The sequence below is a fragment of the Amblyomma mixtum genome, chromosome 6 (genome assembly GCF_055824585.1).
Source record: "Amblyomma mixtum isolate Tamu chromosome 6, ASM5582458v1, whole genome shotgun sequence".
In the NCBI taxonomy this organism is placed as follows: domain Eukaryota; kingdom Metazoa; phylum Arthropoda; class Arachnida; order Ixodida; family Ixodidae; genus Amblyomma; species Amblyomma mixtum.
In genome coordinates, this window is record NC_143017.1 from 101,936,671 (window position 1) to 101,964,496 (window position 27,826).

Sequence of the window (27,826 nt, forward strand, 5' to 3'; positions counted from 1 at the left end):
GCACCATTTCTTGACAAACGGTTACAACTGGTAAAAATTTCTTGACAAACGGTTACAACTGGTAAAAAAAAAAGCGGCTGCTATGTCCTCTTTAGTCTGCTAGCAACAAAGCTACGTTTGAAAAGTTTTGAAAAGTATTTATTCGAAGTGTGTCTCATACACTTCAGGAAGGAGGCCAAAAGGCGTGGTGCCTGACGAGAGCCAAGCTTTTTCCCTGGGGTAAGCAAACTGCATTCGGCACATACACACACAAAATAAACAAATACAATAAATGTAGCGGTCGCCATTACACTTGCTGGCATGTTAAAAGAAAAACAAAGGAAAAACTGTACAACAATGTTAAGGTATCTTCAAAGTTGTTAAGATGCGTACTGTTGGGTTACAGGGAATTATAAAAAGGAAAAAATATATATACAATCATGTTAACTCTTATCAATTTACAATATGTCACAATATGGTGATCATAAACCATTGAGAGTGGTCTTAAAAGCTTACTAGACGAATGTACATCATCAGTCAAGTTCTTTGTTTCGTAAAATCAGACGGGCGTAGGCAGAGGCTATGAATTGCACCTTAATAGGTATCGGGCTCTGTAAATTGGCATTTGATGCAACAGGAGGCCCAGAGAGCCCCCGCAATAAATTTTGTGTGAAAAAGTTGACGCATATTAATTTGAAATACTAAACGAATAAAGCAGATTTGTTTGAGCACGTGACGGGGAGAGAGCCCGGGAGACTCAAGTAAGATGCAAGTAAGATTCAAACAGTGGCGAGAGGAATTTAAATGGCGAGAACTGCACGAACGAGGGATTGCGTGCATTTCTTCATGTTTTTTCTCCTCGAGATTGTAACGACGCGAAAAAAAATAAAAGATGAGTGAAGAAGGACGCTGCCATTTCGTCCTTGCCGTCAATGTGGCTGAAAAATACGCTTTGCTCTTCCACGAACGAGATGCGATAGATTTTACACCAAAAGACCTGCGAATATGGCCTCTCAGAAAGCGCTGCTTTGGGACTGCAGCGCTTTCCATGGCCATATCTTGGAAAAAGCTACAAACGGCTACAAACGGTGTTTCACGCTACACAGCTGCAGTTGTCTATGGGGCAGAAAAAGGGAAGATAAATGCCTGATGAAGAATCTGCCCCCTTCCTACCCCCACCGAGGAGCACAAGAGTACAGAAAACGCAAAGTGAATGGAAATAGAAAATAAGTGGTTAACGTTGTAGTGTTTCACACTGAACATCTATGTGGCGTCAAACGAAGACACATAAACAAAAGAATATTGAACAGAATGGTTACGCCCGGAGTGACAACAGGTACAAGGCGATGTTCTTTTTGTAAGCTTTCAATGACATGCTTTCTTGAATAATGTTCGCAGCAAGATGATCATTTAAGAAGCGAGAAATTCTGTGAGTTAGTTTCTGGGTGCCGTAGTTTGTGCATATTTTTTCTTTACTGTACGTAATTTGTGTGTCGTGTGTTGCAGTTGTGTAATTTCGCAAGGTACCTGTGGTAAAATGCGACAGGATTGTAATGGATCTTTTGGGAATTAGCTAACGCTATCATTTTTATTTATAACAGTCCATACTGTAAGAAAGTGGTGTTTTCTAAACAATCAGCAGTATGGTTTAGGTAAGGTGCATTTTCTATCAACCGTACATATTTCTTTCGCAGTAAGTAATGTTTGTTTTAGGTTCTGTGCCCAAAACAAGAAGACAATAGCGAAAACGCCAATGCACCAGTGTGTAATATAGCTGTTTCTTCAGCCAGGTTGGCAATAGTTCCTTTGGTCTATATATGATTCCGATAGACCAAAAGATATCTGCATGCACTTTACCAACGCGAGGTGACCAACCTAAATGCTCGTGAAACAAGACGCCAAGAAATTTACGCGATATGACACGTTCGATAGTTTCAGCGAGAAATTTAATGAGTGTTTCTTGCTTGATGCACTTGTTACGCGCGTGGAATATAATGTACTCAGTTTCAGTACAATGTACTTCAGTATGTACTTCAATACAATGTACTTCAATATAATGTACTCAGTTTCAGTACAATGTACTTCAGTATGGACTTCAATACAATGTACTTCAATATAATGTACTCAATGTTCAGTCTTCAATTCCAGTTCATTTGTACTTCAGCAAATGCCGGCGCTAAAAGGTTCTCCAGACCTCGCTTCGGCGCAGTCATATCGAGGGAAACTCTTGAAGTCTTTTTAACGTTTCAAGGGGTCCTAAAGACTTGTAAAAGCAACGGGATTTAAAAGCCAGAAGGTCATGAAGACTTTAAATTTTTTTTAATTTTCCAATAATCAAAAACAGCGACGAATCCCGCCGAGTGCAGCCCGAGGAACAAGCCGCTGCAGTGCAGGAAACATGCATGGCAGTCTGAATACATCAAGGAGCAGAGGAGAAACAAACCACCCGTCGCTTTTGGAGTTCGCGATGCTCAAGTTGGACGCTAGTTAATCTTATTTATTAACTCTGTCAGCGCACGCCAAGACAGGAGTTGCGGTTATAAAAACAACTCTACTAAAAAATAGAACAAAATATAGAGTCGCGCATTGAAATGTACAAAAGCAATCTCCCCTCTGCGGATGAGTTCAGTTAGCGCAAAAGTGTGGAAACAAGGTAATAAAATGTCGACGTAAACATTATTAGCCTCTACTCCCTCAAAGAATCGCAATATAAAGAAAAGAAAGGACGCGGTTTTCGAGCCACTTCTTGAAGGATGGGCGAAACTACAGGTCATGGACCCCTTGCGAAATCACACGTCGCTGACAACTCAACCACAAACTAGCACAAAAGGACGAAACGCGACTACCTCTCATTTTGAAAGCCGAGTAGGAGCGGGCCATTACTGCCTGGTCATATAATGACTTCTTCCACCATCTTTGTTTTTATCCCATGTTAACATTGTTGGACCCCATCCCGTGGCACCAAAGTTCATGCCAGTATCATCCTCTTGTTTAAAAAAAAAGTGCAAAAAATAAAGTATCAAATCGAAATGGGTTCTTTTTTTTTTGCGCCAGCGCCGCCTCAGTGCTGTACAGTAAGTCGGCTTTGCTGCATTCATTTGTGTTATGCTGTAAAGCAAACCGGCTGCTTATTATGGAGCTACAAAGGTGGTTACCGGTTGTCCATGCCCGTGGTGGCGTTACCACACTGCTCTAGTTCAGGCAGTAAAACGTAGTCTCTCACTCCGTTCATTGCTTTCTTACACAAAGTACACGAGTACATTACAGAAAGTCATGAAGCCCAGCCGCTTAATCTAGCGCGGAAGTCAATGTGCCAGAAAAAAAATGAAATAAAGAAAGGCATGCGCATAGACAAAGAAAACCGCACAATGCATGAAAGCTTGACATGTATTTGTGGGAAGCGACTATAATAATTTTGTTTTTAGCCACACATTTCTTCTCTTTTTCTCACATTGCAAAACTCTGAAAATATGTGCAGAATAGGCTAGCAAATGGACGGTGCCACGAAAGCACGCACACTGTGTGGGCAAAAGTAGGAAGATAGCCGTAGTGAAGGAAGCCGGAAACAACAAAGCTATTAATTTATTTCTGGAAAGTGGGCGAAATGTGAACGCGATTGCAATAAGTTGTCCAGCCACCTGCTGACCTGCTATCGTAAAGCGATGGGAACAGATCTTTTGTATGGCGAATATCTCCATCCTGCAGGGTCGGACCATTGAAATTGATCTCTGAGCAAGGGGATGAAAAACAAAAAATTTGAGCTGCTCCATTACGTAAGCCCCTGGGGCTTCTTCAATGCCTCTGAATTCGAACGACTTGGCGGGAGTCCGTGGGGCTGCCACTGCTGCCGGCATGCCGAAAAAACGGGTTACGTCACGCCACTGCGAGTGCACATGCGCAGCCAGCGGAAGAAGCCGGTGGCGAGGTGCGTTCCGCGGTCCGCCGCCGGCTCGCGGAGGAGGACTTCCTCCGTATACCGGCGGCGGAAGTTTCTCCCGCACCAATCTCCCTCTCACTCTCTTCCTCATCGCCTTTTTCCGGCGGCGGCGGCCATCGTGGTGCTGGCACTGTTATTTTTCGCGCCGCATTTCCTCCTCTCCACGACGCTCCCGCGCGAGGCTGTGGGGGACAGCAGCACAGCTGGCTGCCACCGCAGAAGCGCTTTCATTCTCGGTCGCTGCGGCAGGGCCGTGGAGGGCGAGAAGGATCTGCGGAGTGAGACCAGCCCCCTCCGCCGTGTCGTCGGACATTGCGTAGGCGCCACTGCGTTGTGCCGGCGCGCGAGCGTCGCGTCGCGGCGTTCTTGCTCAGCTGACGAGCTCCTCGCCGCCGCATCATCGCGACGCCGCCGGTGTTCTCTGGTCTCGCGCGCGCGGAAGTCCCCGTTGTGTCCCGGCGTGGTTGAGAGAGCCTCTGTGCGAGAGCCCCCCTGCCCGATGAGTGCGCGCCCCGCCAGCTGGGCAGAGCCACTGCCGAGCCTCCACCACCGCCACCAGTGCTTGGGCCGGGGCGCCGGGCCGGGCGGCCGGGGGCGCGCTGGCTGCCTCCGCGGCTGTTGAGGAAAAACTTTGGCAGGCCCGCTAGGCCAGCCGCACACCGCCGCTCCGCCGACGACGGGCCACGAGGGGATTTCCAGGACCCGAGGCAAGGAGGAGGCGCCGCCATGCCTCCGCTTAACATCAGTGAGTCTTCTCTTTTTTCCCAGACAGTTGCGCTCTCGTCCGGCAATGTGCGTGTGCAACGAGATTCCACGAAGGGTCTACGACGGCGAGCCATCTTACGTTTTCCTGGCAACCGCTTACGTTTCTCTTACGGTCGCCGGTGGTCGCTCAATTCCGAGATTTGTTGATGCTAAAAGCAACGACGACCGGGTGTATTTGCCGTATATATGAAAAAAATGGCATCCGTGGCTCGTCCAGAGAGTTCATGAAAGGAGGCTCCAGCCGGCGAATGTCGGCTGAAGTGTGAGCGGTGTTCACGACCGGCGTCGTTCACTCCTGCGCGCGGTGGGGCAGCTGACACACCCGGCGTGGTGTGTTTCGCCGCAGCGCACCGAAGGCCGGCGCTGTCGTCGCGGCCGAGCGCGGTGCGGGTCAACTGTGCGACGAGCCTGTCGGCACCGCGTTGCCGCTCTGTGGCTCCCCCGTCTCTGCACACTTGTAATGCTGATGGAGCTGACGGAACAAAACAGAAAATATTACCACGCTTCGCCCTGGAGTGCCGGCTTCAGAATAATTACGCGACCTCAACCCGCGAGGGCGTAGCTGTAATGGGTGCACGAGTGGAAAGGCGAGGTCGCGTGGACAGCTATTTGGGGCACCTCTGTGTTTCATGGGGCTTCTCCTGTTTTTCTTTGCTTTGCATAATGCGAAAAAAAAGAACGCAACCATACGTATGGTTGGGCCCGTGCATACGGGACACAATGCAGGGAGCGGAGCTGCGTGAATTCTAAAACGTCGCCTTGGCCCGCCAAGAGGAATCAACGACGAAAACCAGTTAAAACGCGTGAAAAAACTTTCACTTGAACCCGCCGCGTAATTACTGTGATCAAGCAGCTCACTGTAATTTTGTAATACTGTCTCTACTTATAAGTGGTAGTGGAATGAGAAAAACGTGTCATAAAAGCGAACTTCGTAATGGTGCAATGCATGCGTACTGGTTCTCGAGGCGATGTGATATGACGGGCTTTCCTGTAGCTCTGACGACCTGACATGGAACGCTTTGTGTCTTCAGAAGCATACGTGACCGAAGCACACAGTTCTGCGACAATCATGTCATGTCGACAATCATGTCGACAATCATATGATTGTCGCAGTTCTCTCTCAAAGGTCCGATTTGCGCTTGAATAATATTTTTGATAACCTTGCACCAAGAGATCCTAAATATAGACGCTGATTGTTAGGCACATCAATTTATAAAGGTGGCAGGAATCAAGCGGTGCATTTGGGATTCGCGAGAAGTCTAGGACAATATCCGAGCAAGCAAGCTGAACCTGAATAGCGTAGTGACGATTCCTTGGCTGCGATGAAAAGAGATGCTGCTGGTAGTGAAGGGATTGTATTTACTTTAGTAGTTCTTCATTACCCGATTTGTATTGTCATTTTTCAAACCGCCTACATTTTTCTTAACTTCTACACCCCTTCGCCGAGGTGGTCTCTCCCGAGTGGACACACTCTGTTTAGCACGACTGCCCGTTCAGAATCCATAGCAAAGAAGCATATGTACGCATGGTTACTCGACTGCTAGGTATCAGTTCTGCGGCACGCTTCGTGTCCTACTTTCAGGTTCGCTTATTGCTACTGCATAATAAAACGACGCAAAAATTCAGATTGACTTTAAATAACAAGAAGGACAGAGCTGGGGTTATGGATAGAGTTAACTTAGTTTCTTTGAACACTTGATTTGTGCACAAAAATAAAATGTTTTACTACTTCTACTTCAACTACTACCACTACTAATCTAAGTTTCGAGGTAGTGATCCACTTGGGCAGTAATAGTTATCAGATCTACAGGAGAGAACCCCGGTAGACAGCCTGTGATTCTATGCATAAATCTTAAACTAAGCTGCGTGGCTAGAACGGTACTTCAGAAGTCTCCAATTGCTGACATCAGAGGCAAGATGACAGCTTGTGTACTCAAATCTTGCCTCGCTGACACCTTCAAGAATAATGAGCAGTGAGGGTTCACATCATCATCATCAGCCTGACTACGCCCACTGCAGGGCAAAGGCCTCTCCCATGTCTCTCCAATTAACCCTGTCCTTCGCCATTTGCGGCCACCATATCCCCGCAAACCTCTTAATCTCATCCGCCCACCTGAGTTTCGGCCGCCCCCTGCTACGCTTGCCTTCTCTTGGAATCCACTCCGTTACCCTTAAGGAGCAGCGGTTGTCTTGCCTTCGCATTACATTCCCTGCTCGAGCCCATTTCTTCTTCTTGATTTCGACTAGGATGTCATTAACCCACGTTTGTTCCCTCACCCACTCCGCCCGCTTCCGATCTCTTAACGTTACACCTATCATTCTTCTTTCCATAGCTCGCTGCGTTGTTCTTAACTTAAGCTGAACCCTCTTTGTTACCCTCCACGCTTCTGCCGCATAGGTGAGTACCGGTAAGATACAGCTGTTGTATACTTTTCTCTTGAGGGATATCGGTAAACTGCCATTCATGATCTGAGAGTCCTGCCATATGCGCTCCACCCCATTCTTATTATTCTAGTTATTTCCCTCTCATTATCCGGATCAGCTTTCACTATCTGCCCTAAATTTACATATTCTCGTAAACATGTATAAAACAACTCTATAAATGCGTTTTATGAGGCAGCCTCGTTCACGACCCAACATAATCTCATTATACTGTTCCTAGTCGTACAGAATGCGGTGCGCGGTTCGAAAGACCCCGACCTGTTAGTGAAGGTTAGTGCCGAAAGCTCACCCGTTACATGCAAGCAAAGTCGGGAACGTGCACGGCCGAGAGAAAATGATCCGACGTGTGATTACATGCTGCGTATGAACCCTTTGAGAGCGCGCACGAAGAAAGGGGCCCGAATAATGGGACGTCATTAGCGTTTCGATTTGATCGCACGCTCGTCCGGCCGATTCGTGGAAATGTGGAACCTTTGCAGCACGGGCTGCCTCGCGGCGCCTAATTGTTCCCCAGTCGGACAGGGCCGGCCGCCGTAATTGATGCTCGCCATCTCGCGCGACGATTCATACGGCAGGGGGCATTTGGCGGCGCGACCAGCACACACGTGCTAGCGCTCAAAGAGCAGACTTCGCTTCCGCTGGTCGAGTTGAGAAACGGAGTTAGCGAGCCTTGTCTCTGACGAATCTGCTCGCTTGTTGCGCAGCCGTGTCTGGTTTGAGGGGACTGGTTTGCTCTAACCGCCTTTGGCCAAAACTTCGGGACCCGCTAATAAGCGCCGCCAGCTTCGCGCATGACTGATGGTGTCCCTTTCCATACAGTATCCTGTCGGTAGGCCCAGCGTGCCGCAGCTGCAATCGGACTATGCGAGGCGGATGCGGATTAAACGTGCACAGACATCAATAAGCTCACGGGGGTGTTTGCATTTCGCCTCCATCGAAATGCGGTCACTCAGACCGGGTTCGAATCCCACAAGCAACCGAGCCCCATATGCTCACTGCGGAGGTAATGTGCGGTAACCTCGGCATAGCTTCTGTTTCTTCGCCATGCCAGGAATTGGGGACAAGCGCTTCTAGTTCGGTTGGATGCCGCCGTATGGCGCATGGCTTTGAACAGTGCAAAATACTGCTCTGACATCATCCGTGACGTAGTAGACAGAGAGTCATAGAAGCGCTGTAGCGGCAGTGGCTCGGCGCTGTCACATATTCCTGATAATGTGCTTCATTAAATACGCGACCGTCACCTAGCCTGCACAGCGTTTGTATTTAGGTCAATTTTACCCGCTGCTGAAATCTACCTTACTAACGGGTTCGATTTTACCGTGCTGTGACTCCTATTGCCTGTTAAACACACCGCTGTCGTGTGCTACGTGCATGGCAACTGAAGCACTTTTAACTAACACTCAACTGTTAGCAGTATAGAGTGCCTATCGACCACATACGTGCCCTTTCTATTCTTACTCACCTTAATATTTAGCTATTCGCAGTATCTTGGTATTCCAATATTCCGAAAGCAAGGAAGAAGAAAAGGTGGACTTGAAGGAACATGTAACGCGGAGGTCACATAACCTCTGTGGGGGCAACATAGCGCACTTAAAAACGGTAGCTGCAGCGAAACCCGTGTGAAAAGAGGAAATTCTATGCGATAGGTTGGGGGCGCGACTGCGCAGGACGGGGTTAATGGAATTTATTGGGAGACCCTTCATACTGCAGCCTGCGCAAGCGGAATGATGATGATTGTGGTTAGTTGATCATCTTTAAGCTCAATTTTACCTCGCTTCTATTTCTCCGTGAATACAGTGGCGTTCCTCTGCAAACGCACATCGAGGTTATGTTCATTTACGCTACAGTCGACTGCAACGGCCATCGTTAAGAAGTCAGTGGCCGAAGCGAAAGAAGTTCTTTTAGCTTTGTTATCACGTATCAAAGAGGTCATGTAACAATGGCGTGAAGGCAAGCTGATATTCCAGATACCGTTCTGATAGGGCTGTGCGAATATACGACATTTTCGAATAACGAATCTAATTGATTCTAGTGTATTCGCTGAAAAGAAGCAAAAAGTTTGTGTTAAAAATTATTTGAAAGTGAATAATTGGCACGAAGTTCGAATATGGCATGCCGTAGTTATCTTCGACGGCTGTTTAAAAAAATTGGCTGTGGTTTAGCTCTGCTTAAACCTGGATGACGTGAGAGCTCCGCCAAGCCGCCTACTTGTGCTGCTGCGACACCTCCCCCCCCCCCCCCACCCCCACCCCCCTCTCGACGCGGCGCATGCGCACAGCTGTTGAAGCTCGGTTTTGCCGCCGCGCCGCCGGCAGCAGCAGCTGCTCCGCAGCACGTGACCGACCGGCTCAAGGCCACGACGCCGCCACGGAGCTCACGAGGTAACACGCTGAAGGCTCTAAGAACTAGCGTAGTGTAGCTCTCGCTACAAAACAGAGCCCACTACGATGCCATCAGCTGCAGGTGGCCATCGTAGGCACCGTGCGAGGGAAGGCGCTCCATTTGTGTGGCAATATAGGGCTGCGCAACAGCGCTCATCCAGGTTGAACAAACCTTGCCCATTATCGTAGGCAATGGCTCAAACTCTCATAAACTAAGCTTTGGCACTAGTTTTTTAGCACTTGTCATCAGCGGCAAAAGGCAATTTCCCTGTGTTGATGACATGACATGTGTTGATATACTGACTCGCGTGCCTTTTAGGGCAAGTCAGTGCTGCATCTTTCGGCAGCCACAGCTTTAATTCCATGACTAAATGAGCCTTTCTGTTCTGCACGAATATTAATTTTGTGAGAATATTTGTACAAGTGCTTGCATCTCCGCCTACGAAAGGCGCTGGGGAAAAACAAGAATAGGGAGGGAGGAAGGAAGAGAATTGTCTCCCTTAGGAGGATATGCAATGAGGTCAGCCGCAAGAGTAATAGATGGAATTGGTTTGTTCCTCGAAGCAGATATCTCGAATTGGCAGACAGCTATGCGGTATGCGGCGTATTGACAGGCACTTCATTAGGGGAAGATAAAGGTGGGCACTTTTGAAGGACGCAGAATGCCCCAACCTTGGATCAGTATTTCTTTCAATGTTCCTTGTTTGGCTGTGCTCTGCCGGCTGAATTATTTGCAGACACCGGGGTGTGACGGATCAGACAGCAACTTCTTACTCATTTTGTGTGTGTGTGTGTGTGTGTGTGTGTGTGTGTCTGTGTGTGTGCGTGTGTGCGTGTGTGTGTGTGTGTGTGTATGTGTGTGTGTGTGTGCGTGCGTGCGTGCGTGCGTGCGTGCGTGCGTGCGTGCGTGCGTGCGTGCGTGCGTGCGTGCGCGCGCGCGCGCGCGTGCGTGCATTTTGGCCCTTTCAAAAGCATGCTCGCTACGCATATATAACCTTCCCACTTCGGTCTTCGTCGACGCAGATGGCGCAGCGTGCAATTTCAAGTAGCCGTAAGACGACAATTATTCGCTTTCTTCGGAGCAATCTCCCACCAAGTCGCAATAGGACGTTGTAAGCAGGAATCCTTGTGTGACGAGGATCTCGCTGTTGCTTCCCGTAAGCTGTGTAGTTTTCAGGCCTCTACAATTTTGCCCCAATTCGTAGACTTGCTACAGTGGGGAAGGACACAGTAGAGGTTATCTGGTCTTGGCGAAGATTACCCGTTTTTAACGCGGTGGCACAGACCAGAGTTCTTGTTTTTTTTTGTTTCGAGATGTTTGCCATTATGCTTAATAAGAAAGGGTGAGAAAGTTACAAGAAGGAGTGTAAACAAGCCTCGCTTAAAAAGTGGCAAAAGTTCTCGATAAAGCGATTACTATGTGTCCACTTGCGTTAGTCGCCTGCTTGCAACGTCCCATCGCACGCCTTCCCTCACGGAGGCTATAGCCGGGCAAGTCGCGTCCCTCTCGAGCGAGACACATGTTACTGGAACTGAAAACATGTTTGGTGCCGTTACTGTGAAGCCGAATAGGAGGAGGAGGAGGAGGAAAAACTTTATTTTCTCAAAAGCACTTGTAGTTGGTTCCGTGCTAGATGGCCAATCAGTCCTCGACTGACGGCTACCTGGGCGGCCCACTCCACGGCCCGGACCTGGGCGGCCGGGTCTGAGCTGGGAAGACCGCATTTTTAGTCCGGTGATGGCGGTCGCGTGTCGTGGCGCAATCATCTCCGCGCTATCCCAGTGAATTTCTCCATCTCCCCACCTGACCCTCTGCCGCATCCTGCTGCGTCTCATTGTTTTGGGGGGATCTATACTCAGTTGCCTTAGGGGATTATTGGTTATTTTTGCTGCGCACTGCATGCCCCTCCAATGTCTACTACCCCATTTTCATTCCCGCTGAGATATTGCCAACGCGAGTTCGTTTTCTCCTCTCTCACTCTCACCATCCCTGCATAGCCGGCGGGCGAGAATGCGGTTCTCAAAGGCGACGAGAGGAAGCGCTCGCAGCGATGCCCCGGGACGGAAGGAGGCCACGGGTATTTTTCCGCGGAGAGTACACGGAGAAGCGAAAACGGCCGGCAGTCGTCGTCGTCGTTGTCGTCGCCGTAGCTGCCGCAGTTTAGCTCGCATAAAGCGCTTTGTGTCTGGGTCACGCGACGCCGCACAGCGCGGAACGCAGCGCTAGATAGGGGGCTCTGAACGCGTGCCGTCAGCAGAATCGAGGAGAGTAAAGATAGCGGGGTACGGAGACGTCAGCTGAGCGGCAAGCTTAGCGCTGCTGTGGCTGAACGGAACGAAATAGGGCCCCTCGTGCAGAGATGCACATCAGGAGAGCAATTGGAGGTCATGGGAGGAAGAGGTATCTGCCGCGCGAGCTCTCTCCTCGCATGATAATGAAGATGGTGGTCGCAGAAGAAGAAGATGATGATAGCCGCATCTGCGTTAAATAACAAAAATTTCTCGAGTCTCCGTACCGTGTTGCACTCCTCTGTGCGGCTCGCGGGGGGCGCCGTAGTGGAGGGCTTTGTATTAATCTACCTCACCTGTTACTGGCCGCGTTGCATCGCAAGCTCAGTACAAGACAGCGGAGATAGCACCACGGCGATGTGTTTTCGCGGTTATCGTATGATGTAAAAGACACCTAACTGCCGTTAGCTGTGTCAGTGGCTAGCTTACGAACCTCACTGTGAGCTGTCATGCACGACCAGGGATGCCGTACAAATGAAGGGGGGATTTCCCTCTCTCCGCTTGCCAACCGTGGCAGGTCGGAGATGGCACTTCCGTCTATCAATGTTGGCATGTGGATAAGTGTAACACCGCAGATGGGTGCGGAGACATGGAGCTCTTATGTTATCGCATAAAATGTTTGGTTTGGTTTATGAGAGTTTAACGTCCCAAATCGGCTCAGGCTATGATGGACGCAGTACTGGAGGGCTCCGGAAATTTCGACCACCCGAGGATCTTTAACGAGCCCTAACATCGAACAGTACATGGGCCTCTAGAATTTCGCCTCCTTCGAAATTCGACCGCCGCGGCCGGGATCGAACCCGCGTCTTTCGGGTCGGCAGCCGAGTGCCATAACCACTGAGCCACCGCGGCGACATAGAATGTGTCCAGTCCTCGGGGCAAGGGGTTTGATTGTGAAGACCGCGCTGTGTAAATTTCTACGCCAATTTGGCAAGGTCGAGTCCACCCTTCCTCCCGCTACATTCAACCCTGGTAGAATTGCGAAAACCGCGGCCAGATTAGACTTCCGGCCGCTTGTTTCTACACTCACTCACTCACTCACTCACTCACTCACTCACTCACTCACTCACTCACTCACTCACTAACTCACTCACTCACTCACTCACTCACTCACTCACTCACTCACTCACTCACTCACTCACTAACTCACTCACTCACTCACTCACTCACTAACTCACTCACTCACTCACTCACTAACTCACTCACTCACTCACTAACTCACTCACTCACTCACTCACTCACTCACTCACACTCACTCACACTCACTCACTCAGTCAGTCTCGCCCACCGCTTCATGTTGTACGTCTGTCACTCTGTCACGCACTCAGTCACTTAGTCAGCCTGTCATTGTCATTGACTCAGTCGTTCTTTCAATCAATCAATCAATCAATCAATCAATCAATCAATCAATCAATCAATCAATCAATCAATCAATCAATTAATCAATCAATCAACCAACCAATCAATCAATCAATCAATCAACAAATCAATCAATCAACTGATCTATCAAAACTGTCCAATATAAGTGGAAGTGTTCATTCGTGATGCATCTAGAGCATTTCGCACGGAGCAAGGAGCGCGACGCCTCCGCACGCAGCGAGGCGCAGAAGCAAAACCAGCCGCGCAGTTGGCTTCAATCGATCCGTCTTCCGCGAACACGTCGCTCTCCCCGTCTGTCCTTTCTTTCTTTTTTTTTTTCGCCAACCCATTCTCCCAACTCGAGCGCAATGAATTATGAAACGCGCTGGCGCATTGGGGTTTCGCGCTTCCACGTCAGCCGCGCGAACAGCGCGCCTGCGAAGGAACTTGCGCTCCCCCATCGCAACTGGCGACAACAGGCTCGGCGCCTGACGGAGGCTTAGTCATCAAAAAAGTTTGAGACAAAGGCTCCAAGCTCCTAGCCATTTCCTTGGGCTTAGGCTTACTTGTATTCCGTGTCTCAACACCGGCTGTTTTCTGCGGTACGTGAAGCGTTGAATGAGATATATTGAAAGTGAAGCATAAAGCTTGACCTGTGTGCAAGGAGCGCTGGTACAGCTTAATTTAGAATGGAGGAAATGTTGAGTGCAGACGTGGCTGACTCTCATTGCGACGCGTACCCATGAGCACCACTTGATGCCTGGTTTGTTAACATGCTTCTTAGCCATAATATTTTTTTGTATTCCCACCCTCACCCAATAATGGCTGCAGGTCTTTCTTTCTGTGTAAATTTATTCACTAAATTTATTCATTCATTTATTTTTATGTTAACGCGCAAGGACGCGAGAGATGTAATAGGCAGGCGAGACAGCTGCCAGGAAAAGATATGTTGAAGCCGATCCTTATCAACATCAACAGCTGTATCATGTCTGCGCAAGAAGGAGGCGCTCATTCGCAGCTTGCTCTTGCATGCTTATATCAGCTATGTCGCCGCAGAGAGACAACAAAGATGGAGAGGTCGCTCCTGGCCTGCTACTGCACAATGGGCAAATGGGAAGGGAAGGGAATTCCTTATCATTTGTCTCCGGCTTTAGTTCTTTGCTTTCGGCTTAATTCCCTGCTTTGATACCTGCTCGTTAAAACACTGTCTAGAAACCGACTGGACCACTCATCACGTGTCCTGGCTTAGTGTTCCACTTTCTTCTTAATGCAGGCAGCATTGTTTTGCAAGCCGCCAACCGGTCTGACTTATGATGGCTTTATATCAAATAGCGTGACGCACGTATATAGTTCCACTGCCCATTCGGATGCTTTACGGGTTCTTTACACACCAGAAGCATGCCATACCACAATTTTTCCTTCTAAATACTCGACACCACCGCACATTGGAGGGCTTATATTTGCAGGTGCGAAGCTGAAGAAATTTTTTATGGTTTATGGGGTTTAACGTCGCCAAGCGACTTAGGCTCTCAGGGACGCCGCAGAGAACGGCTTTCGAAATTTCGACCACCTAGGGTTCTTTAACGTTCACTGACATCGCACAGTACACGGGCCTCTAGAATCTCACCTCCTTCGAAATTCGATCGCCGCGGCCGGTATCGAACCCACGTCTTTAAGGTCTGCAGCCGAGCGCCATAACCACTGAGCCACCGCGGCAGGGCTGAGTAAATTGTGATTGAGGTCGATGTAGACAGCTTGGCAGCGTATCAGCTGTCTTCATGTCTTGTGAATGGTCCGGTATAAAATAATGGAACAAGTTCCGTTAATGGTACGCTTATAAATTATCTGCTCCCTGATTTCTCATTGCGTTGAGCAGAATTCTCCCGGTCATGTGATCGGCAAATGCAATATCAAACCGGTTACGCAATGTGTTCTTAGTGCCCGACCGACGCATGCAGGATCAAGATAGAAATAATGCTGGCACGGGAAGCTACGACAGTGCGGGTAGGCGGCACGGGAAAGAGACAAGATTTGAAGAGCGCATACAGACACGCTCACTTTTCGCGTAGCTTTCTTGTGTCTTCGAGATTAAATGTTACACTAGCATGAATGCAAAACTAGTGGGGGAAAATACGCACAATTTCAAGCTCCAACATTTGTTCATGCTGAGACTGCAAACGAATGCACGCACGACCCAGCGTGGAAGAGGACATCGTGTGTTATGTATGGGAGACGGCTGCATGTCGATGGTGGGAGGGGGCGTTCAGTGTGATCACCTCGCGTATGGCTTCAGTTGTGCTGTATAAGTCCAGTCGGACTGAATGCTTCGATGGCCTATGCCGTCAGGTATGACGCTAGATGGCTAAAGGACAACGTCACGATGCTTTCATCGCTTTCCACAAACGTTTCATGCAGAGGTGATGCCCTTAGACAATGTGCTAGCTTGACACATACAAAAACAACTACATATGTCTATCTTATTGAGCTGGCAGACAACTTAGGGTCCTGTCATACTGGAAATATTTCGACTACATTGACAATACCTGACGCTCTTCCTTTCCCGGTGTCACCTCGCAGCTGAGAAGCGCCCACATTTTCTCCGAACGATGATTCTGTTCCTCGCTGCCACAGGAAGCAGTCGACAGTTGCAGGGTCAAACCCCTTTTGCATGAAGACTAACCGCAGTAAGTGCAGGGAGGAGCGACCGTCGTTTGGAGCGTTGTTTTAGGAGACCGTGTAGAAGCAGCGACCATTCCGCACTATAGCGTGCGGGCGCGCACGACGAATCAACTCGCCTGAGCTTGCAAACTGCCGGCATGGGCCAGCGTGTGCGGGGTCTTGTGCTGGCGGAACTGATGCGTCCTGGGCATTCGCCCGGCACTGTACGCAGCTCAGAACTACGCGGAACGGAGTTTAGCCATGGACTGAAGGTCGCGACGACCACGCAGGGAAGTTAGCATCTCTGCAGTCTTGCGCTCGTAACATCGAAACGGCGATTCAGTGATCGTCAGAGTCTTCTCACGAAGCCTCACCAGGAAGCGTGTAGGGAGAGTCGCGGCGAGGGTTTGGCTAAAAGAGTTGATGCGACCGACACAGGACTGGCTCTGGATAAATGGAAGAGTTTGCTCTTTACACTCCTCCTTACACTCCCCCACTCCAAAATTTTCAGTAAAAGAAACACATTTTGCGGCTACACATTGAACTGGTGCACGATAGTCAGCGCACGCACTAGATTTGCGACTTGCGAGGAGTAATAAGGCCGCCACTGGCATCACTTCATGCGGGAAGTGAAGTTCGTTATTATTATTATTATTATTATTTTTATTATTATTATTATTATTATTATTATTATTATTATTATTATTATTATTATTATTATTATTATTATTATTATTATTGCTTTCGTCAAAGTGGAATAGCGATACACGCGGTATCTCTCTCTAAAGCACGATTCAGTGCGTGCTGCTCACACGCACAGAACACACATTTCTGACCTTTACAGTGCAAACAGGGGAGGTTTATTCGATCGTTCACTGCGCCGGAAATGCAGACGTGCTTCGCTCGTATGCGACACTGTACTCTCCGTATCGCCTCTCTCTCTCTCTCACACACACACACACGCACACACACACACACAAAAAGAAAAAAAAGATCAATCGTACCAACAAATTTCTCAGCGCATACGCACCAGTTTTTCGCATACTTTCGGACATCGGCGATCGATCATATCGAGTATAGCTCTACTTTGTCGGACGGCACACGTGTTTTGAATTTATTGCAATATGGTCCTGGATAACGAAAAGAGAGACCGTTCTTTGAGAAAGGATGTTACGGCCTCTGCACTAGGCGCATTCAAGGCCCCGTTTACCGCGGACATTTAAGCCCAGCGTTCATTTGAGCACGGCTCGACTTGATTTCTTTGCTACTGATTCGTATGAGAAAAACTCAAGTGGGCGGTGTAGTTGTAGCCCTCAGTGTTCTTAGGAAGATGTCGACTTCGTAGTGAGGTTACCCCGATTCAATGAATTAATTTGAGCTTAGACTAGTTGTATCTAGCTTTCTCTTACAGGAACGTGGTTGCGAAGCCACAAGAATAAGCTTTGGTGTGTCCAGCGTCTCAGACGCATTACCATGCCATTAAATATACTTACCGAGTGCAGCTCGACGTCGACACCAGTGGCGCAGAGCCTCGGTCACCTGCATGCTACTTTGATGTCATGATGGGGGCGTCGTGGGCGTCACCACCGTTAAAAAAAAATTGCAGGGGGCAATTAAGCTCCGCCTGAAGGGTATGACGTTGGTTAATTCCCATATATGCAGAAGGTTATTCTCTACTTTACATTCATAGATCCCTGGGCGTCGTCATACGTCCCCTGTCTCAGTGGCGCAGCGGTTAAGCGACGCACCATTGCTCTTCGATGGCAGGTGCTCCCAGTGGTGGGCGTCGTGCGGCCCAGGTTACTCTCCCCGAGAGACGAATAATTTAACTGCGACTTACCATGGTGGGCAGGTTGCTCACAATCCGGTGGGCTGGTAGTGATGACGCCACAAGGTCACGTGACCTAGGTAGCGCACCTGCCTCGTAGTCTGCTCTCTAGGGGCCACCTGCCAGAGCCGTGAACGTGATTTTTCGCCCACATCGCCGACGCTGACAGCGCCATCACCGGATATCCTGTGCTATACTTGTCCACATGGGGCTTAATTGTACCGTTCCCTTCTCAGTATTGCCTTTGTAAAAAGACTCCGGGCCACGACATCCGCGGTCGAGTCGTGCAGCAGGGCACTTACGGCAGCCCAGATGCGTAGAAGATATAAGCAGACATTTCGCGGACTCTACGCAGCTGTGGTGCTTGGGGCCGGACGGTTTCGACAGAGGCCGTATACCTTGCGTATGACAGCACCATAATTACTTTAAAATGCGAAAGAGTTACGTGGAACTTTGCCGGCGTCGGTTCCTTCCTGAACGTTCGGTCACGCGCGCAAAGAGTACGCCGCTTCAACCGGTTGATATCCAGGCATGCGCGTCGGACTCGGCGCGCAGTATCTGTGCAAAGCTGGGCGCAAACATGGCGTGCAGCTCTTGCACCGACCGCATGGCGACCATCGCGTCGACGACGCTTCCTGCAAAGCCACCCGAGAGGGCCGCAACTCGAGACGCGGCCCGAACCGGTCGCAGTCGAGAGGATGCTGCCGCTGCCGCCGCGCGGGCCAACAGACCACGCTTGAGTAACGGGCGTCACTGCCGCGCATCATGCCGCGTGCCGAAGGGCAACGCGTGCGCAGCTTACGCAAGCGCGCTCTACGCTGTGCGAGCCGGAATTCCGCAACTTAACACTCTAGGGGGCGCACCTGGTCGGGCTGGAGCGCTGTATCAGCGGCCCGCTGCTCGTATCGGTGTCGTCGCTCATGTTAACCTGCGTCGCCGGTAGCGGCGTGCTTCGGTGGAGCGTACCGCCACTGCGCGTGCACCAAGTTTGGACCTCTGGTTGGTCGGATTCATTACGATGCGAGGGAAACTTAGAAAATGGCCACGCGTGCTCTTGGATCGGCCCTATTACGCGGCAGCGTACACAGCTCGTACGGTCGAAAAGCCGTCGGCGTAGTAGCAGTCGGCACCGCGAGTCGGAAATAATCGGTGGCTGCGTGAAAAATATCGTACCATGGTAATTTGTAGTTCTAGTGACTGAAGATGAATTGGTACGTGACAGGCAATGACTAGTTAATGAATTCACTGTAATTAATAAATAACTAAAAAAATTAAAACTTTGAAAAAGGGCGTTCAATGGCATCAGTACGCTCAGAATGAAAAGGCAATGCTTGATGATGGTATTTAAAAAAATTTAGAGTGCATAATTGATTTTATTTTATTTGAAACAATTGAAGAAAAAATGAAAATTGCGTTAATTTACACCACCGCAATCACCTGCAACACGCTGTCGCGTTCCACTCATAAAGGTGACGCTTAAGCATCCTCCAATTTTCTGCTCAGTTACACCTAGATGGAAGCATGGATGCTAAGAGCCATTTGAAACCGGGTGGTAACAGTGGCTGCTAGGCCCACTAATTTTTTTTTCCTATTATCTTTAGGCATTTTTTTCAGCCCTAACCAGTGTGTCCTTGATATATGTTTCAAGCACGAACTACAATAACGTTAAGGATATACTGAATGTGGCTCATAAAATATTACCTTGAAGTCATTGCCCTGATGAACCTGTTTTTCTGCCTTCTAGCGCGGATGCGTTCACATTGCCTTCATTATCCTCCAGCGGTGCTGAGCCACCACACACTGCACAAGAATCACCATCTCTGGCAGATTTGTTTCTATAGCTGCACTGCAACAATACGGCACTTTCTACTGAAGCGATTCCTTTAAGATTCAAGTTGTTTCCCCTCGCATACAGGTTCGTAGTCGGTATCTTCCTCATTGCATTTGCTCATTTCACACCCCCGTTGACCCTGCGTTTAACACTCCTTATTTCTCCGTTTCAAGCGTATACACTGGTTAGGTTTTTGATTCTGCACCTCCACTGCGAGTCAGTAATCTATCTGTAATAATACTCAAGTGCCCTATCTGCCCTGAGGTTTTCCTTGGTCTTCCATAGCCGAATTCTTCATCCATAATTTTGCTCTCAGCTTCCCATCCCTAAAACGATGTCCAACCACCACAACATGCATTTTCCCATTTGTGGCAGCGATGAAAAACAATAAGAGATTGACGTTTCGGGGCCCGCACATTTAGTGGCTTTGTAGTCAGCATATAATGTTACATTTCCCTACAGCTCTCTGGTTTGCCACCAATTGCGATTGTTATTCTGGCCTCAAAACAGGCACTGACTAAAACTAAGCCCCGGGGTCATTACACCTTCCAAGACACCCCTTAGAACTGCAGTTGTAGCCCTCCCCGCAGTGCTCTGTGCTGCATTCTTCCCTTTCGCTTTGGTAGCTGCTTCTCCATGAACAGGCTTGCCCTCGTTTACCCATACTTGAAGATGTTTAGAATACCATCAAACGTGATCTATTGTGCTGAATTTAAAGCCTAGACAGGCCAGGAGAGAAGGGGTGCGTGGATACAAGCCTGAGCCAAGTCGGAATCCCACACCTTCACTGCACCCGGCTTCTTTTTCATTTCACTGAATTCTGTCTGAGTGGGAGACGTTCGGTGCCTCGCGGATAAGAAGCGAATACATGCCTTGAGCCCCTTCTTCGTCCAGCGTGGCTAAGGATGTCGAGCCAACCGGAGGCCTGCAAATATGGAGTGGGAAGCATTGCCAGGGCACGCGGACAACACGCTCAGTACGAGGGGTGAGTGTGGAGGGATGGAGAGAATGGCTTTGGTCACGTTGGTAATTCGCACTTAAAAAGAAACCTTGGAAGCGTCTGTTATTGCGCTAACTTCACTTGAAAGTGAGCGCTTGTCTCTCGTCTCGTCTCCGCTATGGTTTCTTTTCCAGGACGAAGGAGGGCGCGCCGCTTGGCTACAGCGTGCCGCCGGGGCTAGCTGCGCTGCCAGCCCGCAAGGTTGCGCTTTGTGCTACCGTATCAGCTGCTTTCTCTCGTCAGTCAGCTGGCGGTGAGTCGACGCGTCATGCCAACGGGTGGGATATACACTGCGTCACTTCCTCCCCGCTCGCAGGCCCGGACAGAGGGCGCTGCAGCGGCCCTTGCCGGAAGTGACTTCACTTAGGCATCCAAGCGTGCGTGCGCTTTTTTTCACTCCCCAGAGCGTGGCAGCTTGAAAGGCTGCGGGGAACAGGCATGGGGCGAGGCAGCCAGTGGTGGATGGAAGGCATGCGCGGGCTGCAGGTTATTCCGTCCACATATGTGGATTTTTTTTTTTTTCTCGCGCTATACTGAAATGTGGCGTAGCGCGGAGGCGTCTTACTCTCGAGTGAACTAGGCCGCGCCACTGAAATGTGTATCAACAGTCCACCGCTTCAGCCTTCGATGTCATGGGATATATGGGGTGCGTCTACACCTTTCGCGACTGTGAGTAATGTGGTAGAGATTTCTAATGCAAAACAAGAAGGGTGGGCAGGGAGACTAAGCGTCAGGCCGTCCAGAGACTGTTCCCAGTAGGATCTGCATTCTTATTCCGCACCAAGACTAACGCAGCTTACAAGCAACGTGTTGAGAGACTACTTTGAGAACAAGGGCAATCAATAATAAAGTAACAAAAAGGAATCGAGACCCATCTACCGCCTCGAGATGGACGTTGCTTTGCATCCCTACATTTGGGTTCGGAAAACGCGGCGACTGCTGTCTCGCTGGATAACGCAGCCTGAAACTCGCAAGACGTGTTCGATGGTCATTCACTTTCCGAAGCTGCGTGAGCTTGGAGCGGTGCTGAAAAAGCAAATCGTTGGCGGTTCAGCATTGATGAGCACCATATATTGTGCTGAAACACAGTTTCTTACAGGTGGACACCGAGGTTTCCACTGAACCAGGGCGCTAGTTATGCTCGTCTTCAACTTTTTCATCGCCAATGCCAATTTACCCGATGTGCGCGGGCGGCCTATACTCCAATGGCGGGTTTCTACAGCAAAGTTGTTTACGCCAACGCATGCAGTGCACATCCTTCTGTCACTACCGCTACATAGCTCAAAGCGCGAATATTTGTTTGATAGCAGCATTTGTTGGTGAAGACGATGTGCAATGCGCAGCGCGAGAGTGTGTTGCAGTTTAACACGAGGCGTGTTGGGCCGCGGCGATAGCCTGGTGCTAAAGCGCAGTGGCCAGCGAAGCTGATCTGTTCGCGCCATCGCGGGTTCGAATGCCGGCCGCGGATATTTATTTGATTGATTTATTCATTTCACTCGGCACAAACCCACAAACACCGCAAGGTCTTTCTCGGCGTTTACCTATCGGAATAATGTGTTCGCACTAAAAGTTCCGCATTCCCCTCCCAACCGCAACACAGTTTTCGGCTCTCTGCGCTCCCCTCGCACATATATAGTGCCTCGTATCGTGGGTGCATTCGGTTCCTATGAAGCACAGAAGGCATTGCTGGAAATATTGCGAGCTGCACTGTGCAGTACATATTGCGGGAGACACTCGAGAATAAGCGGGACAAGGATGACGCAGCGGCTTGCGCCAGGGTCGACCAGAAAGAAGCCCGCCGCGGTACAGCGGGCCGCGGCCGTCGACGGAATTCTATTTTTGAGGCCCGTTTGACGCAATCGCGGCGTCCGCGGCGGCGGCAGTAGCGGCGTGCTGCACTGCAGGCGATCGTCGTTGCTGCCGCTGGATAAATAAAGACGGCGAGACGACGACGATGCCAGCCTCGGGCACCAGCGTCATCAGGAGGAGGGGGGTCTTGTCTCTTCTAGCTTGTTTCTTAATTTGTCATTTAGGAGGTACAGAGCTAACCCTAAGATCGGGCTCCAGAAAGCGAGTAGAAGTGACGCAGAAGGAATCGAAAGTGGAGCGGACAGAGTAAAGAAAACATGGCGCAGCAGAAAGGGTTTCCATAGGATGAGAGTGAATGGAGGCGAAAAAACGTGTGTGGAGAGGCGGCAAGTGTCTGGAAAGCAACAATGGCCACTTCGGCCCAGGCGCGGAGAACACACGGAGAACAGCGACACGGCGGAGAACATTCAATGTAGTCGATAGGCAGCTGCGTATTCCACAAAATAGTGCAAAGCCCCTCATGGCATGTAAATCAGCTGTTAGCAGCCTGGCGGCGTGAGAAATGAAAAACTGACAGCTATGATGTAACATAATAAGGATGGATACTTAATGCTTCAGGGCATAAGATAGAGTTCGCTGAACTATGCCGTGCACAAACGAAGTTCTCCCAACGTCCTGTCTTTCTTTGTTTTCGCTCAGAGTTCTGGCGTGTAGGCGCACCTGCTAATTTAACTCATGCTCAATACCTTGCGAACAGATCGGAGTGTCCTTGCACGACTGGCGCGTGGAAGACATAGTTCTCAGTCAGTTTCTGTTCACGCGTATCCCATTAATCCGTCACGAGAAGAAGCCACTGCGTACAAAGTGCGGTTCCACATTCTCACTGCGGCTGTGAACTGCTTTTGAAGCACTTTTCTTGCATACGTGTCGAAAGGAGAAGAAACTGAGACGGGGATAGAGAGTACCTGACAGGCTAGGGCACAGACGCGGTAACACGCAGATAAATGAGACAAAATCTCAGTTACCCGAGCGCCAATCAGGTGACACGAAATGAAGCACTCCAAATGAAGCACCGACCCGCACGGTGGTAGCTCCGAAGCCCTCTCCTGACATAGCTTCGTGAACGCGGGCGAATCTCGCGCTTCGGTTTGCATTGAAAAGACCGTTGAATGTCATCGCGCGAGCGAGTGACAAAGGCTAAGTTGCATCATAAGAGCTCCATCGAGCCGAATAAAACGCATCATTCACTGTGTCACTGGACCTGAACATTTGGGAATTAACTAGACTTAATTAGAGATGTCCTGAGACCTGAAAATCAAAAAGGAAAAACCGCTAGACTTTTCGAGAGTGCACCGATTCCTAGAAAAACCCGCGTTAAGCACATGATCAGAGAGAGATGACACATTCAAAAGAGACCTCAGCCCCGGCACGACAGCATTGTTATCGAACAGCAGGTGAGCGCAGGAAGCGTTCCTTGTCAACGCAGTGCTGCGACTTGGACAACGATGCCGTTAACCTCGTCGAAAAGTTCCCGGTAGAAACTCTCGCTGCAAAATGGAAAAGAGCCGCTCCGCCGACCCTCAACCGGAGTCCAACGACATTCGCAGTCGACGCCGTGGTTTCGACGCGCAGTGCACAACGGTCGGCCCGATTACCGAGAATAGGCTGTTCGATGCAGTGCCACCCTCCCCCTCCCCGGTAGGACGTTCACCTCGCGACGCTGTTGCTGTGGCGCCGTCAGCGCTGTGCCGGGAAGCGCCGGGCCTCGATTTGCTCTCCGCGCCGGAAGCGGAGCCGGTGACTGAGTCATGGGGGCTGCCCCGGCCCAGAGGCGAGCGACGCGAGGCGCTCGCTTATGCATGAACTGCGCTCATCAGCTTCCAGTAGGAGACAAACGGGTCAGAACGGGAAAATAGTTGCGGTGTGCCAGGAGGATTACAAGGGCTGAGATTTATCCAGTGCGCACTCAAGTCGGAACAGGCACTCTCCGTGTTTTACTCTTAGCGGTTCGCCTTCCGCATTCCGAAGAGCCATACTACGCCGCAGCTCGTTGTTAGCCTGCTTAAGATATATTTGCATACGACAGAGAGAGAGAGATCCTTGGGGCCGTATAGTCTTAAGGTCGGCCACGTGAATACGCTCTTCTGCTCCGAGCTAAAGGAAGCGATGAGTAAGGATACAAAAAAAAAATGTATCGCATGAGAGGCGATGATGTTATGACAAGTAAACTACACACATTGCATGCGTGTATCCTGAGAAGAAAATGCATTGGAGATGGGCGTCTAGGCTGGTTTCATTAGTAATGAAGCACTGCTTTCGTTGCGTGTTGTGAATGACGGTGATTGGGCTCCAGATAGAGTCTCTTCGGAGAGGGAGTAGGAGAGGTACGGCGTCCTATTAGCGTGTGTAAGCTCACGTCTCCGCAGCGACGATGTCCTGAGAGGACGAAAAAACGCAAATAATTTCTCCACCACTGGCTTAGTCGTCTGTACAGGTGACTTGTTGGTGTTGACGACTATCTAGCGACCCTGCTCGTAAGCACCCAGGGTTGCTTTTGGGGCTCCTTTCGGTGTGAGGGTTCAGTGACTCTGAGGGGCCTTACGTGTTACCTCTCTCTCAGGTTAAGAAAGACGTGTGAGCGGGATATGTTTGTGGCATCCCCGCTGATGACGACATAGTCTTTTGCGTAACGTGTTTTGAAACGTCCCCCGCTCGAAGCTACATTGTGCGTTGTTGATTATGTGGACAGCGGAAGCAAGGGCCTCTCAGTCGTCGAGCCTATAGGAACGTTAATGAATGGACGTTTTCGTATCTCCTTAAAGGGGCTCTGAAACACCTTCCGAGGAGAGCACATCAACTCGCTTTACACTTTACACTCTATCGTACAGGCGCCCATGGAATTGCGGGGATCAAATATGACGGTTAGTTCGTTAATTGTCCAAATGATTGGCAGCTCCGAAGAAACATTCATTCTACGTTTTCATTGTCTTTTTTGTTATCCTTTGTATATCTTCCAGATTTTTTTTCTCGCTCCGCAAGTGCTGGATAAGAGTGAGGGAATGAAAAAAAAAAAAGAAACGGAAGGAAAATGGATGCAACCTCTCTTTTAGCACCGCCCGCGTGGCCGCAAATCCTGCCAATGGAGACGCACGCACAGCACGGCTCTGATGCGGTGCACGTCGTCGAACGGCCGTGCGCGACGGGGACGTCGTCGGCACCGGCGGCTACGGATCATGCGCAGCAGCTTGCGCTGACGCGCCGTCTCACGTTTTACAGTGTCAACACACGTGCGCCGCGATCGCCTTGTACGCGCGGACAATACAAAAACCGGAGGATCTGCCGCCGCCGCCGCCGCCGCTGAGCCAGAAAGACTGACTCAACGCCAGCAGCAGGCGCGCTGGCATTTGTGCGCTCGCATCCCGCGGCGGCAGCAGACAGTCTGCCAGGAGAAGCGGCGCCGCGCTGCACGCGTCTGTAGCACCTCCGGCGCGAGTGAGCGCGGCTCCGCCATGGCCGACTCCCGACGGAGTGCCCGCCCTGCGCCCAGCCGCGGTCGCCAGCGGGCCACCGGACCCCCTCGGACCTCTGCGACGGGTCAGCGGGGTCGTCGGCCCTCGGGATTCGTCGGTCTGCCGCTCCGCGGTACGTATCGCGCCTCGGTGCGCCGCCGTCGCTGCGACAGCGCGCTCTGCTCCGTGCCCCGGTTCGTTGGTGCGTGCACTGCAGCGGTGCACCGAGCCGGAAGCTATATCGAGTCGGCCTACCGCGGCCCTCGACTTGTTTGGACGTGCGATAACGTATGCCCGACTAATTTTTCAGAGCCGACTACGAACGACCACACTCAGGACAGCAAATAGCAGACATTCGTGTCATGCAGCTCTGAGTGTCGTTGCTCGTAGACTTCACCGAAGAATAAGTTATATCTAACCAAGCACCACAAAGGAGTGCGCTTTTGAGTAAGAATGGTTCGCGACTGACCGCAGTCTTAACTACTGTGTCTTTGCTTTCGTAAGGACGCCCGAGCCGTCCTTAAAGTGTCGGCCACCTCGTTGTTCCGAGTCCAGATTCATGAAACTCCAGCTCCGACCTCCGAGGTCGCCCACGCTCTCAGTAGGAAAGAGAATGTGGACGGTGTCTTATCGCTACCACTGCTGTAGAGTGACCAGTAGAAGTTGACGCGCAACCGACGGCCCCGTTGCATCACCGTCTTGTCAGTGCGTCCGTGTGGCTTGGCACCGCAGTTCGAATGTGACTTCCATCATCTTGGTTTGCCCGTCGTCGTCTCCCGCTGTATTTCTGTCGTTGTTATGAGCTTCACTCGTGGCCGGTGTAGTGGCAGCATCGCGGCCTGCAGTGGTTCATAGCGATCTGGTGATCCGCTCTGCGTGCCGTTTCGACAAGAATAGATCCAGGTGTTGTCGAGTCGGAGATCTACAATCTGGCAGCTCGGTTCCTCTGCGTTGGCTCTGCTACTCTTAGTTGCTTTCGCGGAGGTGGAAAAATAACCACAGCTGCTCATTAGGGAGTAGCGCTTTCAGGCGACAACGTTAAAGTTTCTCTATGTTTCTAGCTCTGTACTTCCAAAAGTGACCGCACGTGGTAGCTTCCGACTAACGGCGCCGGTATATCGAGACGCGTACGTATACCCTGCTTAAAACTGGTTCGGCCGCAGAGGGAGCGTGCTTCCATTCTGCCTCTCCATTCTGCCATTCTGCCTCCGGTGTTCCACAGCGTTATTGCGAAGTGTCGTCCTTCGTTGAGTTGCAGGCGTATTTGCTTCGAAATTGATATTCCTCCAGCGTCGGCTGCTGAAGCTCTTCGCGTTGGTTCGCTTTCTTCCAACGACGTCTGCACGACGGAAGGAGTGAACAAAAAGTCCCGGGGTCTTCCTGCGCAGATATTTAAGACAGAAGGCTGGGCGAATGGTTTAGATATAGGTTTTGTGCTGTCTGCTCTCCTTTCGTCCCTCTGGCTTAGCGCCCATACCCTTTCTATTCGCAGATAGGCTAGCACGAGCCATCGTGGTGTACGAAAACAATGATGGTCGATTTGCTTAGATATTCCAATTGCGAATTGCGTGCGCTAGCAGTTCGGTGTTCACTTCCGTGCCGGTGTTCATATCCAGTGTCCACAAATGGCAGTTGTGCTGGTAGCGATAATGGGTTAACGTCCACATATGCGGACTTGGTCATTCTCTCCATTCTTAGATGCCTGGTAGTCTTCCTAGCACTCCTGGCGCATTGTCCTTCTATGGCAAGTGCTGTCATCGGTGGGACGTGGGTTGCGATCCAGGTTACTCTTCCCAAGCAGCCTCTCACGATTAATTGAGGTGCCGCCTGACAGGGGGGCAGGTGAGCAGCTTGTCACAAGACAGCGCGTTGGAAAATCCCAGGTGTTCCAACACTTAACTCCGCAGCCTCCTCTCGCCTTCTCTGCCCCTGACATCGCACGTGTAGTCATTGCACGAGATAATGAGCTGTTGCCATCCATACTTCAAATTCTCCCGTCTAGGAATTCCGAACATAAACAAAGGTCATCTTGTAACGAG

At 50.3% G+C, this 27,826-nt stretch overlaps 1 protein-coding gene across 5 annotated transcripts in view; it reads left to right on the forward strand.

Annotated features, from left to right (window-relative positions):
- The window catches only part of LOC149339872 (uncharacterized), a 115,351-nt gene that overhangs the window by 23,709 nt on the left and 63,816 nt on the right, over nucleotides 1–27,826 (forward strand). Inside the window, exon 1 of one of the 5 annotated variants that reach the window (XM_089548546.1) lies at nucleotides 4,040–4,661. The exons of 2 other annotated variants lie outside the window; for them this stretch is intronic. Coding sequence is in view for 2 of the 3 variants with exons in the window: in XM_089548540.1 (XP_089404666.1) it covers nucleotides 25,788–25,920 (133 nt within the window). In the remaining variant the exon portion in view is untranslated. Of the gene's footprint in view, nucleotides 1–4,039; nucleotides 4,662–25,699; nucleotides 25,921–27,826 lie in introns of those variants that run through there. 2 more of the 5 variants (XM_089548543.1, XM_089548540.1) reach the window with 2 other exon arrangements.